The 16,715-nt window shown below is 36.1% G+C and overlaps 2 protein-coding genes across 2 annotated transcripts in view; one reads left to right on the forward strand and one right to left on the reverse strand.

Moving 5' to 3' along the window:
• Nucleotides 1–16,715, forward strand: part of col4a6 (collagen, type IV, alpha 6) — a 542,265-nt gene that overhangs the window by 377,881 nt on the left and 147,669 nt on the right. Inside the window, exon 31 of the mRNA XM_028815433.2 lies at nt 4,813–4,994. Within this exon, the coding sequence (XP_028671266.1) occupies nt 4,813–4,994 (182 nt within the window). The remainder of the gene's footprint in view (nt 1–4,812; nt 4,995–16,715) is intronic.
• Nucleotides 1–16,715, reverse strand: part of LOC127529743 (craniofacial development protein 2-like) — a 928,907-nt gene that overhangs the window by 299,862 nt on the left and 612,330 nt on the right. The window lies entirely within an intron of this gene.

Here is a 16,715-nt window from a genome sequence, read left to right on the forward strand (position 1 = left end):
GAATAAAATTGTATAATATAATTATGACATTTTGATATCAACTGGCGAAAAACATATACAGTAAGAATTTCAAATAACAGTACTTAATCAAGGATCTTAGACAGTAACAGGAAAAATGTGTCCATTATTATTTACGTCAATAATTAAATTAATTGTACAATGGCATTATGCATGGTTGGTAAGCTTTTATAACATAATCATAAAAGGCAAAAGACAAATAAGAAAATAGGCATGTTTATATGGAGTAGGGGTTGAAGTGGAATCCCAACTTCAAAGGTTTCACAGATGCTCTCCTTGTGCTTCCATTTGTTGTGACACAAGTATATCAAATTCTTGTCTCACAATATTACAAAAACAAAACACACAAATTAACACTCAATGGGTAAAAGAAAAAATTCTAATCATATCAAACATAAAGACCTGTGCATTAGTCATTTGAAAGCACAACTCTTGGCCTTGTAGTGTTTAGAATAAACATATCCTACTTATGACATATTCTGAAGTTACCTGTTATCAATACTTAAAGTGTTGCACTAATACTTACTTAAAATTTGCATAGTTTGTATTCATATCTAAATTCTCTGCAATTAAAGAGGATTCTGTTTAACAGAATAATGGCGGTGAAAAGAAAAAGGAAAAACTTGTTTGTTTCACATGACATACCACTGGTCCATCCTTTAACATGTTCTCTGCCTCTGCTAGAGAAATTCTCAACTTTATTCAGAGCTTTAATAATAGCCTATCGGCCTATCAAAAGCAGAAAAAGAGAGGATATTGGTCATTCATTCATTTAGTACATCCAGAATGATAAAGACTCTGTCTATCCTTTCAAAAGTGCCTACTGTACAGCTGTTGAAAGCAGAGATTACTTCTGTTAGTTCTTCATCCTCTATATAGGACATTACCTGCTGACCTTTAGGATCTTCATCATTGTCATTAACCTTTAGGACCTTCATCATTGTCATTACCATTTTGGTTAAACATTTCTATATACAACAGCCTGTTGGACAAGAAAATACAACAGTTTGGTACTTCAAAGTCATCATAGCTCTCTGCTGCTAGAAGGATTATAATAACAAAGTTTATTAGTTGTTACCAGTAACTGATGATCTGCCCCATGGTCCTTTATTATAAAACCTTGGGTTTTTCATGCTGCGCCCTCCTGAAAGCCTTGCTTGTCTCAGCAGCTGCAAAAACTAGAGAATGTAGGGGGCAGGGAGTTTAGGATAGGCCTGATTTGGAACTATACATGGAGGAACAAAAAATAGTGTAAAAATAAAAATGCATAATAATGTAAATTCTAACAGAAACTTTAAATGTAAAAAGAGTAACACATTAAATGTTTTTAGAAGTAATCAGTGACTGTTTTTGCACACAGTATGTTAAAGCACCAACACAGGGCGAAGCTTGTCTGGATTTAGTATTTTGTAATAAGCAAGATAGAATTGAGGGTGTAGAGGTGATTGAACCACTAGGGTCATGTGACCATAATATAATACAATTCTCAGTATTTTGTAAGAGTGCGGTACTCAGATACCTGCACATTTTTCACATTTTCGTATGTTGCCGACCGATGCTAAAATCATTTAAACATTTATTAACTATATAAAGATTTGAACATTTGTTGCATATTTATTGAAAATAAATTGACATAAATAATATTATGTTGTACACAGGTATTTAGACCCTTTGCTATGATACTTCTGGCTCAGGTGCATCCCATTCTTCTGATCACCGTTTTGACATTTTTTCTTCTTGTTTGTAGTCCACCTGCAGAAAAGTCAGTTTATTGGACATGATTAGGAAAGGGCACACACCATTCTATATAAGGTCCTACAGTTTGCATTGTGTATCAGAGCAAAAATTAAGCCATGATTTAGAAGGAATTGCCTTTAGATCTTAAAAAACAGGATTGTGTTGAGGGACAGATCTGGGGAAGTGTACAAAAAACTCCTGTAACACTGAAGGTTCCCAAGGGCACAGTTGCCTCCAAGATTCTTAAATGGAAGAAGACCGAAACAACCATGACCATTCCAAGAGCTTGCTATCCAATCAAACTTTGCAGTCCTGGGAGGAGGGCCATGGTAAGAGAGATGACCAAGAACCCAATGGTCAGTCTAGCTGAGCTCCAAATAACCTGTGTGGAGATGGGAGAAACTTACAAAAGGACAACCATTACTGCATAACTGCATATATATATTGACATATAAGACAGGACACAAAACAGATGGAACAGATGCTGTCAAGAAAAGTTCTATAATCTTGTCTCTTGAAAAAGACAAATACCTTTGTGAATATCATTGATTTGAAAAGAAAAAAAAAAAGCACTTCTGTGACTAGGTGTGCATATTGAATTATTGATTTGGCTCCAGTTAGGTTATAATTATCAGCTTTATAACAGACACTAATATAAAAAAATGCTATTTCAGAAAATTGATATTTAAAACTTGACATACTGTATATGTGGGTATTAAGTTATTCTTAGTATTTCTTAACAAAATGTTTTATGTTGTAAACAGATTCAACACTTAACATAGTTTTTTGGTTTATTGGAACACTTTATGCTGCCAGAAGACATAATGACACTCCTTGTCTCTTTGTATATTAATTGTAATACTGTGAGTTTATGCTTATGCAGATAACTAAATGCCATTATGTAATTATCAGTGAGTGCTGCCTCATCATTATTTATTTATTGCTTTTATATAAGGATACTAATAAAAAACACAAGTATACACAAAATGCATTTGAGTGATGATCAGGAAAGTACAAAAGTAAATGCAGCAGAACAAAATTTTAAAAGCAGAATATATCGTAAGAAGTACAGTCAATTCTATGTCTATGTGAACACTGCAATTCTTTGAAAAACAACTAGTGTACTTGAAGGATTTACTCCATCTGGTCCTGTAGCTTTTATTGTGTGTCGCTTCCTCAGCTGTCTCTTCAGTTATGAACAGTCCACACTGATGGTCAGAGGTGGACTTGTCACTAGCCATTCCATTTGACGTGGTAGGAGCTGTTGATGTAGTAGGAAAGGTGTGGGTAGACTTGTCATTGGAAATGGGAGGGAAAATCTATTAAAAATTGTTTCAGGACATTATCTTTGTCCAGATCCCCTTCTAGCACCTGAGCCCTGAAAAGTCCAGTAATTATACCCAGTCCATTCCAAACATCCTTCATGTTATTCTGAGTGAGTTTGCTTTCTATTTTATCTTTGTAAGCGTCCTTTCCTTTACTCAGCTATTTCTTTAGCACATGTTGTATGTCCTTTTTTGTCTCTGGATTTGAATGGTCTCTTTTTTCATTCATTTAGTTCCTTGGTTCCTTTAGTTCCAGGGCTTGTTGTCTGGTAAACAATGCACTGTCTTTGTGGGTACCACTGTGTCCCTCAATATTGTCCCCATGCACATCATTTCCCAGTATGTCATTTGGAAACTGTCATTCAGAGCCATATTAGCCTAAAGGGCTTCTCTTCCTCACTGTTCGGGTGGTAACAGGTTGCTGTGTAATAACAGGCTTGTAGCTGATAAGATAAATCAGGTTGTGGTCAAATGTGCCTAAAGGAGCAAGTAGATTAGACTTAAAGGCATCTTGCACTTTACAGTGTACTTTAATACTTAATATTCATGACTCATGTTTATGATTTATGATTAATGTAATTTAATACTTGTGGACACCAGTCCATTTCTGTAAGCAAGAACAGGAAATCAATGAATTACATACAGAACTTAAATTCTTTAAAAATGTTTTTTTTTCCTTTTCACTTCCTTTATAAACGTTTATTGTGTATTAACACAGCAGCCATTAGGATGTAAGCTATTAGTAGATTAGTGTGAAAGCACATGATGACAATGACAGTCCCTGATACTTAAAGGCCTTTTAAAATGGTTATCTTAAAGCCAATAAAAATATAAAAAGAAAATAAGACATCCGATAGTCATTTTCCATTGCAATTGATACCAGTGGCTGAGCTGTATGTTTCAAGTTGCAGTATTCAGTAGCAACTAGTCAAATACTACACCTTCTTGAGGGTATTAGGGATGGATCAACAATATTCTTAGGATATGGAACAAGTATAGATTTATTTTATTATAACACATCAGACAAACTGCTATATGGAGAAAAAACTGTCCTGTCATAAATGCAATCAATGTAACACATCAAAAAAAAAAGTACAATACATTTATCACAGTCAACAACATCCAGTATGGAGAACTATATGATATCATAAAGCATATATTATATATAGTTCTTCATATTAATTAAACTGGATGAGTTATTTTAAAAAATACTTGAGGAACCCCAGCTTATACAGAAGAGAAGCAGTGAAGTTGAAGCAGCAGTAATAAAATGTTTTGAAAAAGATTTGTTTTCAAGAAGCAGAAAGTTGTTTAGTTAACTAATTAAAATACAAGTAAACCAAAATATTGAAAAGTCTGATATTATTCTTTTGCATTAAATTTTCAGTATTTTTCTTTGAATAAGGTTATTTTTATATTCTGATTAGTTTCAGCCAGTGTTTGACCTGAGCTTATCTCCATATTTTGTTAATAAATTCTTTTTTTATTCTTATTGTTATTTTTTATTTATTATTTTTTTCCTTGTTCTTATTGTTATTTTTATATTTTTATTTTTTTATAAACTTTTCTTTCTTCATCTTGTAAAGCACTTTGAGCTACATCATTTGTATGAAAATGTGCTATATAAATAAATTTTATTGTTACTATTGTTTCTTAACTGCTTTTTTCATATTTTGGTTGTAATAATAACACAATAAATTTAATATGAAGGCATACATTCTTTTAAATCTAGGTGACAAGGGTCCTTCTGGAAAACCAGGATCTCCTGGGTTGCCTGGACTACCAGGATTTTCAAGTGAAGAAAGGGGTATTCCAGGCATTACAGGTATACCTGGTTCATTTGGCTTACCTGGCTTTCCTGGACCAACTGGATCACCTGGTATTGATGGATTTCCAGGAATAAAAGGAGAAACTGTATGTAGTTTTTTTTCTTTTTAGTATTTTTCTTTTGTTTAAACATGAAAATCTGTAAAATAATTAGGTACAAAACAGCTTTTTATTAATAAAGAGTTTTGTTAAAAGGGCTACATAACCAAAAAAGTTCAATATATCCTGGTAGTAAACTACAACATACATATTATATAACAGTAGTTATATTCAATTCCATGTTTTCAGATAGCACACCTACTAAGTACAGCAAATAGATAAGATCTATTAAAATTGGAAACACAATGTGATAAATTTCAAAAGTACATGTACATGCAGTACATAGAGCCATATCTATCTCTTTTAAGTAATTTCCAAAGCTTTATAGTAATAACACATGTAAAATATAAACAATGGTTTATTAAGCAGTAGAGTAGAGGATAACAAATCTTTAGCTTACATATATCCCAGAGAATAGCCTCAAAATTATTTAAAAATGTATTTCTGATTTTTAAATTCCTATAATTAAATCATTTTTTTTGTTTTTTGCATAGATGCAACAGACTTTGACATATCTCAGATGCCTTGTCATTTAATTCAAAATATATTATAAGATGTTTATGATATATTTTCCTGTCTCTCAACGGGCATTTTCAATTATCTATAAATAGTAATTTGTCCTGCTCACATTCAAGTTTATAGTAATGGGTGCATAATTCAGTAAAACCTTTACATGTCTACCTCAGACTAGTGAGAGTAATGCAATAACAAAACATATACAGTACAGTTTACTTGATATTTTGCAGCTGTTTCTATTGTGGGTGGCCGTGTTGCAGACATTATCTTACATAATCTTAACAAATTGGAGGCATTCCAATCTAGACAAAATAGAACAGACAAGATCAAACAGAATGCTATGCTTTGTAAGAAGCCAAACCCAGGTTGCACCATTCAGACATATGTAAAATGGTATGAATAAGCACACAGAGCTCACACATACAGAAAATCAACACACACAATATGGACTATAGAGCTCTGTGCAACAGTTGATCAAAACTATGATCTGTGGCTGCTATTTTGCATACCGAGGGCAGGAAGTTCCTCAGCCTTATTTAGCAGAGCAAGATTACCTTTGATTTACCTCAACCCCATCCCCACCAAGTGCTCTGAGCAGTTCAGATTTGCATACCTGCAAACACTGCTCTAGTGTGATCATTACAATATTTTTTATATTTTAACGCTATTAAATGTAATTTCATCACAAATGTATTGTTTTAAGTATAGTTTTATATCTTTAATGTCCTTTTCATATTTTGCATGTTGCTATAAAAGACTTCAGTGACATTTCACTGCTACATAATATCATCATATCAAAAACATTATTGACTTGATTAAGACAACGGATGTCATTGCAGAACCCCCAACTTTCGTCAGGCTTAAGGACCAATATGACTGGGCTGGACCAGGAACTAGGACTTTCCTTAGTTACACCTAGTTCCAGCATACATTTGATCGCAAGCTCTAATTCATCTTATTGTTTCTCTAGGAGGCAATAAGGATGCACTGGGCGATTACCCCGGAATTTGTCTGACCAGGTTTCTCACTCACTACCTATGGATATGATTACAGCTTCAAGCTCCTGTTTCTGTTGGGGTGTCAAATTAGGATCGAAGTTAGGACAGAAAAGAGAATGGGGCTGGGTAGAGTAAGGATCGGGCTTCCTGTCCCTCCACAGCGTCAACATGTTGACGTGATAAATCCATTTGTTCATGAAATGATTTGGTTGTTTAACCAGATAATCAACAAGCCTTTTTCACTCCTTAACTTCATATGGGCACGCCAATGAGTCATTGATTTGGAGTGTGAGGTAGGAACGAGTATCATGACACGGTCTCCAGGGCAGAACTACCAAAGTACTTTCCCACGATTGTAACATTGGGCCTGCACTGCTTATGCCTTTTCCATATTCTCTTTTTGGATCAGTCTAATTTTGGCAAATCTGTCATGTAATTGTGCAACATACTTTAGAATGTTAGTGGAAGGGAGGGCCTGTTCCTCCCATCCTTCTTTTAGAATGTCCAATATTCCTCAGGGTTTACGCCCATATCATAATTCAAAAGGGAAGAAGGCAGATGAGGCTTGATGCACCTCCCGATAGTCAAAAAGTACGTGGGGGGAGCTGATCCCAGTTCCTCCCATCCTCACTGACTGCCTTACATAGTATTTGCTAGAGAGTCTGATTAAACCTCTCTACAAGACCATCAGTTTGACAACTTCCCTGAACATCTCTGAGATAAAAGGCATCCCTTGGTCTGTTAAGACTTCTTCAGGAATGCTGACTCATGCAAAGACCCCTACATGTTCCTGTGCAGTAGCTTTTGAATTGGCTACTCTCAACGCTATAGCCTCGGGATAGTGGGTAGCATAATTTAGGAGAATGAGAATATATTTATGTCCTCATACTGAGGGATCAAGGGATCCTATGATGTTGACCTCTATACATTGAAATGGGATGTCAATTGGGCGAAGGTGAACCAGAGGAGCACTCTCCTTCTTAGGAATCTGACGTAACTTACACTCCGGACAGGAAATGCAAAATCATAGTTTAATCCTCTGCAGCATTTTTTTGTTCCAGATGGGTGACTAGGAGATGAGTATGTGCAAGTTCACAGATCTGCCACGGGAAGGTCCATGGTACTAATAATAGTGACCTCAAGTACCCCTCATGCTCATGTACCCAATATAATAAATCATTGTTGATAACAAAGTTTGGTTCTGATGGCATGAGATGTAAAGTGCATTGACCGTTTACTGGGACTACTGCATTTTTGGTAAACTTAAGGGAATCGTCATTCCACTGTTCCGGTTTAAAGGACACTAGGTTTGCCTAAACTGAAACTGAAAAGTTTTAAGAGGATTCTGGTGTCAGACCGCAACGTCAATGGCCCAGGCACTGAAGGATTCTGGTGTCATTGTCAAGACTTCCACAATGTCTCACTAGGTAGCCATGTGATTCGTTGTTGCCGGCTGTGTACATGACGTGGAGACAGTTTGGGACACAATATCACCAACTGTTATGACTGGGATCTTTTCCTGAATAAGGAGTGGCAAATCAAATGTGTTTATATTCTATAATAGTAACAATAAGAGCAGCTCACTACTCAAAACAGTAATTCAAGCACTTCGCGCAATTAAACTGGTAACCTCTTGATTATGAGTCAGCAGTTCTTACCATTGCACCTCCCATGTCAATGTTGTACACTAACCCGATTTCTTTTTCTTCGGTTATATTCTTGAATAAAAGAGCACTTGTTTGGTTATATGTGTACGTTTTGTGAAAGTGTTTATTTGATATTTGGAGTCAAAACTTTGCCATTATTACTATAACATGAAAAAAGTTTCTGTTGTAGGTATGTGTTCAACATTTCTTGCCTTACATTTCCTATCATCCTACATTTGCATAGATTGTTGTAGATACGGAACACACATGAAATGCATGTGTTCCAAAGAATGATATATTATTTACCCTATACAATTCCAGGCACCTCACACCAAGATAAAGAGCCTTGAGCTGGGAGAACTTTTTCCCCGAGTTGAGCTGTGGTGGTGGTGGGACGGGATAGAATGCTGCTTGCTGTTTGTGCTAATCGACACAATTATAAAACAAAAGACGCTAGTGGAGAGATGCAAAGGAATTTAAGGATGTCCCAGGATTACAAGTTTTTTCATATTCTATCTTGGTCGTGCATCAAAATGTAACATGTATAAATGTTACATGTTTTGTACTTTTTTTATTACTGTACATACACTATACAGTAGTAAGAGGATGACTTGCCTTAATAATAAAGAAATGTACTGATTAATACTACTACTTGTGCAAAGTTTTATTGCAAATGCTTTTTTTTTTAAATTAAAATTCTTTCCATCTGTGATCCTGATTGCAGTTTCAATTAAAGTGACATTGGTGGCTGAATTTGGCTTTTAACATGCTTGGGTACGTTGTGAATGGAGCATGCCTTCTGCTTCGTACTAATGAAATAGATTTTATCTTGCAATGGACTGTCTCCAAAAGGAAATGGTTAGGTTAAAAAATACTTGTTAAACATATTAGCAATTGGCACAAAGTACCCAAACAACAACTCATTATAAACATGGGGGTCTTTGGGGGGGGGGGTTAGTGAACCAAATTAGAGGCTACAACACAAGTAATAAAACAATAGCACAGACTTAGTAGAATTAAATAAAACCAGCAACACGGCAACAGGATTGGAGCTGCAAGCTTTGATTATACAGTATCACTAAAGGCTTATTTAATTCAAAGTATACTGTGACATCGTGCATTGATTGGATGGTGAGACTGCCTTATTTGCATACTTCTGCAAGGATGCGGCAAACAGGAATCGAGTTAAATGCAAATTATTATACTTCGATTTCATATAATTTTTATTGTATTAGGCTTGTCCAATTGTTTATCTTAATTTATAAGTTTATGTGGGAGGTACATGGTAAGATTATGATTGTATTGTCACCATCAGTGTAAGTTTTTAGTTATGCTGGTGGGTTAAATAGAAAATTACCCTTTAAATATATTGTTATGCAAAGGTAGTTATTTCTTCACTTCTTTTTTATGTAGGTTAGATCACTTTAGAGAAATATGAAAAGGAGAGAAAGAAAGCCTGCTATTAAAGCCCAGTTCCGGCCTGTTTTCAGAAATGTTGTGCCTCACAAACATATTTTTCTGAAAGTGTCTTGCAGAGTAGTTTCTCTTTCATGTCCTCATGGTCTTACATACAGATATGCCCATAATGTCTCCAGTCTGCAATAATAATTCAGTCTACTCTAGTCTGCTTAATATAATTCCCCCGATTTGTCATTATGAGCAGCTAATGTTGTTATCAATTTCAAGTAAACAATAGCTTATTATCCATCCATCTTCTTTTTTTTTTAATTTTATTGAATTTATTAAAATCAAATAACACTCCATACACATAACTCGAGTTTTACAAAATGAAAAAAAAAAGAAAAAGGTTTCAAACAAATCAACCCCCACCCCTGAGAAAGAGAGCTAGGCCAGTAGTGTAAATATTTTATGCTAGTAAAGACAAATGAATAGATAGATAGATAGATAGATAGATAGATAGATAGATAGATAGATAGATAGATAGATAGATAGATAGATAGATAGATAGATAGATAGATAGATACTTAATTAATCCCAATGGGAAATAGATAAAATAACAAATTAATAAAGATAAATGGAGAAAAAGAGGGGAGAGAACCTGCTTCCTCAATTTAAATGCTTATTCTAAAATGTTATTGATTAGATCCTGCCAGGATTTTAAAAAGTTTTGTACAGATCCTCAAAGTGCGAATATGATTTATTCCAGTTTCAAACAGTATATGAACATCAGTTACCCACTGACTTAAAATAGGTGAGTTAGGATTCTTCTAATTGAGCAAGATAAGTCTATGTGCCAATAGTATAGTAAAGGCAATTACAGTTTGTTTGTCCTTCTCCACTTTAAGCCCATCTGGAAGTACACCAAACGCAGTTGTTAGTGGATTAGGAGGGGTTGTGACATCCAAGCTGTTTGAAGGCATTTAAAGATTTTGGTCCAAAATGATGTTAATTTGGTGCAGGCCCAAAATATGTGGCCCAGTGAGGCCGGAACTTGATTGCAACATTCGCAATAAGAGGGATGCGCTTAATATATAATGTTAAGTTGAATAATTCTATGCTTTGCGCATATGGAGGAGGAGGAGGAGGAAGTTAGGAGCACACGCTGGTACAGCGCATTGCCGCACCCACCACACGACAAACCAACTCAGGATCCCAGATTAGGACCCGAGTACAGCCATGCAATGAGTGACACCTCAGCACCACACTAGTTCAGATGGAGTGGAACAGTGTGAAGTTTTTTTATGGTAGTTGGAGTGCCAATTCTGCCACCAACCTCCAAATTTTTCCAGCTTTAGTGAATTTTGTGGATTGATACTTTCCACTCCTTTTCTGAAATATTGAGTAAGAGATCCTTTTCCCACTGTTCTCTTGGATATTTGAAATGGAAGGACCATAAAAATAGTTTTATATATTACAGAAATGCTGTCTGAGTCCTCTAGACTGAGCAAATTTTTTTCTGGCATAGAGGTAGGTGGGAGGTAAGGAAAATTGGGTAGGTTCTGTTTAACAAAGTTTCGAATTTGAAGGTAGTGAAAGAAATGTGTTGCTGGTAAGTTAAATCTGGAGCGTAATTGTTTGTAGGATGCAAAAATGTTGTCTATGTACAGATCTCTAAGTGATTTAATCCTGGATGTTTTCCAGGCATTAAAAACTGCGTACGTTTGAGAGGGTGGGAAAAGGTGGTTCTCGTGCAGAGGTGCCACAGATAAAAGCTTCTCTATCTTAAAATACTTCCTACATTGGTTCCATATTCTGATTGAGTGAAACACAATTGGGTTGTTAGTATATTGGCGATAACTTGTATTTATTGGGATACAATGCAAGGAATATAAAGAAGTACTGCAGGATTTTATTTCTATTGCGGACCAAGCCTGTGTATGTTCATCTATTTCTGTCCAGGTCCAGGTTTTTATACTTTGTATATTTGCTGCCCAGTAATAAAATGTAAAGTTAGGTAGAGCCATGTTGCCTTCCGCCTTAGGTCTTTGTAGGGTCATTCTTTGGATACGTGGATGTTTGGAATTCCAAATAAATGAAGTTATGTTTGAGTCTTATTCTTAAAAAATTATCTATTGATGTACATTGGAATGTTTTGAAATAAAAAGAGAAGCTTAGGAAGGATATTCATCTTTAAAATATTAATTCTTCCAGTTAAAATGAGATGAAGGGTTGACCATCTATGCAAGTCTTGCTTAATTTTTTCCATTCAGATGGCAACATTTTTTTGATAAAAAGCTATATATGTACTTATATGTATTTAAACTGATCTGTGATGATAAAAGGGAAGGTGTCCAATCTAATATTGTGCTTGAGAATTCACTGGGAAGAGCACACTTTTATTCAAATTGATTCTGATACCTGAAATCTTTTGAAATTCTATTAGTGCTATTAGGACTGCAGGCACAGTATTTTGTGGGTCTGATATGCACAGTACCATATCATCTGCATATAGAGAAGCTTTCTTTTCTAGTCCTTCTCTGATAATCCCCTTTGTCTCAATAGCATTTCGACAGTAAATTGTGAGTGGCTCAATGGTGATTGCAAAAAGCAGTTGTGACAAGGGGCATCCTTGTCTCGTACCACGCTGTAGTTTCGAGTAGTCTGAATTGATGTTGTTAATACAAACTGAAGCTTCCGGATAGGTATACAGTAATTTGATCCATGCACAAATGTTCAGGCCAAACCCAAATGTCTCCAATGTAGTGAAAAGGTAGTTCCATTCAACCATGGCAAATGCTTTTTCTACATCCAATGATAATAATATCTCCGGGGTGTTTGACTTTGTTGGTGAATATATTACATTAAACAGGTGTTGAAGATTGGAAGCTAAGTGTCTGACTTTAATAAATCCAGTTTGATCTTATGATATTACCGAAGGCAGCACTTTCTACATCCTTCTAGCTAGGACTTTGGAGAGTATCTTAACATTATTGTTCAGGAAAAACAGTAATTAATATTTGGTGAAAACTTTGAGGTAGAATTGTATTTTCTCTAGCTTCTGTAAATATTGCTAATAGAAGGGGAGCTAGCTGAGTTGAGAATTTCTTATAAAAGTCGGCAGGGTAGCCATCAGGGCCTGTTGCTTTCCCACTCTACAGTGAGTTTATAGCATTTAGTAATTCTGATAGTACTAGATGTTTATCCAATTCCTCTGCCCTAAGAGTATCTATTTGTGGTATCTGTAATGTGCACAGAAAAGCCTTAGATTGTGTCTTGTCTTCTTTAATCTCAGCAGAGTATAAGGATTTATAGAAGTTTCTAAATGTATGCATTATATTTTTATGGTCAATGATTTTGTCTCCATTTCTGATGGTGATTGCTGGGATTGCATTGCGAACGTTTTGCTTGTGGATTAGTTGAGCTAAGATCTTATTAGCTTTCTTTCCATTTTCATAATAATGATGTCTTGATTTAAGTATGAGTTGTTCAGTTTCTTTAGTTGTTAAGAGGTTGAGCTCTGAATGCAGAGCCTGCCTTTTCCTATAAAGCTTTTCACTTGGACACCTGGCATGTTCTTGGTCTGTTCTAGCAATTTCTTTGACTAGCTCTGATACTGTCTTGGTTTCCAATTTATTTTTGTGGGAAAGATATGAGATACGCTATCCTCTTAAGAAGGCCTTCAGGGTTTCCTCTGAGGGTGTATTTGTCTCTAAAAAAATTGACTTGCTTGGATATAAATTCTGTACAGTTCTTATCTGCCAATAAAAGTGGTTTAAGACACCATCTGCGAGATGAGTATGTGAGGCATAGTGATTTTAACTCCAAAATCAAGGGGGGATAGTCAGATATAACAATAGTGTTGTACTTACAAGATTTAATCGTAGGCAAGAAGTTGTTATCTACAAAGAAATAATCAATTCTTGAGTAGCAATGATGCACTGGTGAGTAGAAGGAATATGCTATTGAGTTTGGGTTTAGAAATCTTCAGGGGTCTGATAAGTTGTGGTCAGTTACATACTGTGTAATTGTCTTTGCAGTGTTAGATGTCATTGCCCCTGTGGCAGGAGACCTATTTAGGTCTGTATTTTAAACACAATTAAAGTCCCCAGCCATTATAATTTTACGAGTGTTCACATTGGGAATGGATGCAAAAACATTTTGCATGAATTCCCTATCATCGACATTGGGTGCATAAATATTTATTAAAATCACTTTACAGTTAAATAAATTTCCTGTGACAATCACATATATCCCCTCAGGATCAGATACAACATCTGATACTACAAATGAGACTGTTCTATGTATAAGAATTCCCACACCTCTAGTTTTCTTTGTAAAGCTGGAATGGAATATTTGGCCATCCAGTCTTTGTGCAGCCAAAACTGATCCTTGCTTAATAAGTGGGTCTACTGTAAAAATACTATTTTAGCGTTTAGACGTGTTAGGTGAGAGAATAGTTTCTTTCTCTTTAATTCATGATTCACGCCTTTAACATTCTCTTTGAGACATTGTTTCTGAGCTTTTATTGACATTTTTAAGTCATAACTAAAAATAATACAGCTTTGAGCTAAATTTCCAATTTTCCCAGGAGTTATTGCACTGAAGGCTATTGTTACATTGGCATTTATAATTACAAGGATTAAAAAGATAGATTAGAGATAGCTTGCTGTCTTTCTCTCTCTCCCTAGTCCCCTCACCCCCTCGTTTTGCCTCCCCATGTGAGGCTGGACCCCACTTGATGGAACCCTTTCAGTCTGGATTCAGGGCGTGGCACAGCTGTGAAACTGCTCTGCTACTGGTAACCAATGATTTGCTTATGGCAGCAGACTCTGGACAAACTAGCATATTAATTCTGTTAGACCTCAGTGTAGCATTTGACACTGTCAGACATGACATCCTACTGTCCAGAATGGAGAACATGCTGGGTATCTCTGGCACTGCCCTCCAGTGGTTCAAGTCCTATCTGACTGATAGGCAAGAGTTTGTTAGTCTTGGCAACAGCAGATCCAACTCCGTGCCAGTCACACAAGGAGTCCCTCAGGGCTCTGTCCTTGGTCCTCTGCTTTTCTGTATTTATATGCTTCCCCTTGGCCATATTATTCGTAGCTATGGACTGGGTTATCATTTTTATGCAGATGATACCCAGCTCTACTTCAATGTTAAAAGTGGAACTTCATCAGAGCTTTCTCAGCTCACAACCTGCCTTAGTGAAATTAAAACCTGGATGGAGCAGAACTCTTTAAAATTAAATTGCAATAAAACTGAACTCCTGCAAATTGGGACTAAAATGCAACTTAATAAAATGAGCTCCTTCCCAGTCCATCTTGGCAGTGATCTCATCAGACCTGCCTCTACTGTAAAAAATCTTGGTGTCATTTTTGATTCCTCCCTCACTTATTCCACCCACATAAATCACATTAAGAAACTTTCTTACTTTCACCTCCGTAACATATCCCGTGTTCGCTCCTTCCTCTCCTTCTCTAATGCTGAGAAACTTGTCCATGCTTTTATCACATCCCGCATCGATTATTGTAATTCCCTACTGGCAGGTGCCCCTTCTAATCTTATATCACAGCTCCAGCTTATTCAAAACTCAGCTGCAAGAGTCCTTACTCGAACCAGCAGCAGCGAGCACATCACACCCATCCTGCTCCGTCTTCACTGGCTCCCTGTGTCTTACAGAATCGATTACAAAATCCTACTAATAACCTACAAAGCTTTAAATAACCTCGCACCAAACTACATCAGTGACCTTCTCCATCACTATGTGCCTGCCCGCCCACTAAGGTCCTCTGATTCTGGCAATCTTGTTGCACCCCACACTAATCTACACTCTATGGGTGACAGGGCCTTCAGCTGTATAGCGCCCAGACTCTGGAATGACCTACTGAAATTAATCAGGTCAGCTGACTCCATGAATTCTTTTAAAAAACAACTCAAAACTCATCTGTTCAGGAAGGCTTTTAGGTCTACTTGACTTTATTACCTTTCTCTCAGTTTACCTCTCTGTCAAGATGCCAATGTAACCTGTATGTGTGTGTGTGCGAGACCATCAATTATGTTGTCTGTTTTTTTTCAGAATTTACTGTCTTAATCTTCTTTATTTATTTATCTGGTTTGTACAATGCTATATACTGTATATTCTGCCGTTCTTTATTATATTCTGTAAGTGCCTTGAGCATGGGAAAGGCACTATATAAATAAAATGTATTATTATTATTATTATTACTTCCCAAATTCCCAGTCCTCTGACATACCTAGAGACAGAGCACATCCAAAACAAAATCTATTGTCAATACAGTCCAATTACTATAAGCATAAAATCTAATCTTCAGCAATCTTGAGTTAGTAAAGTAGTTAGCCCAGGGAATGGTGTTAAAAAGTGGCCCTGGATAACCATAGTAAACCCTAATATGATAATAACAATAACAGTAAACCAATGGCATGATGTTAAACAGTCTCCTTTAGAAAAGTAAAAAAAAGAATTATTAATTCCTTCGACATATACATTCATATACGCATATAATATGCATATAATTGTAATTAAAGAATAAGTGTCCGAGAAGGGAAAAGGATGTATAGTTGCAGTACCAGCTGCAATTTAAATTGTGAATGTTTGCTTAACATCTTCCAACTGATCGCCATGTGCTCTCAGTATTTCCCCAAACTTAGATGCATTTTCCTGAATGTGTTCATCAATTTTTTCCAGCATACCTTTAAAGGCTGCTTCAAAGTGATTATATACATGTTTCTCCAGGTCTTTATTATCCTGCCGCAGCTTCTTGTTTGTCTTGAGCATACCATTTATTTATTGCTTTCTGTCTTACTTGTGCGCATTTATGTCTTAAGCGGTGGCCGTGGCCATTGCGCTGATCATTACCTTCAGTTCAGACAGATCCATCCATCTTCTAAACCTGTTTTTCAGAGTAGGATCACAGTTTGTGGACAGGGTGCCAACTCTTTGCAGTTTGATCACACACACATACACATTAGGGTCATTTTGGCAATGCCAGCCAACCTAAACTGCATTTCTTTGAGACACCTGAGCACCCAGAAAAAAACGAGGAACAACATAGGGCAAATATGTTGGTCTTATGTATTGGCTTTGACATTGCATTCTAAGTTTTTGTGGTTTCCTCGTTACAGCC

This window comes from Erpetoichthys calabaricus, chromosome 12 (assembly GCF_900747795.2).
Source record: "Erpetoichthys calabaricus chromosome 12, fErpCal1.3, whole genome shotgun sequence".
NCBI lineage: Eukaryota > Metazoa > Chordata > Cladistia > Polypteriformes > Polypteridae > Erpetoichthys > Erpetoichthys calabaricus.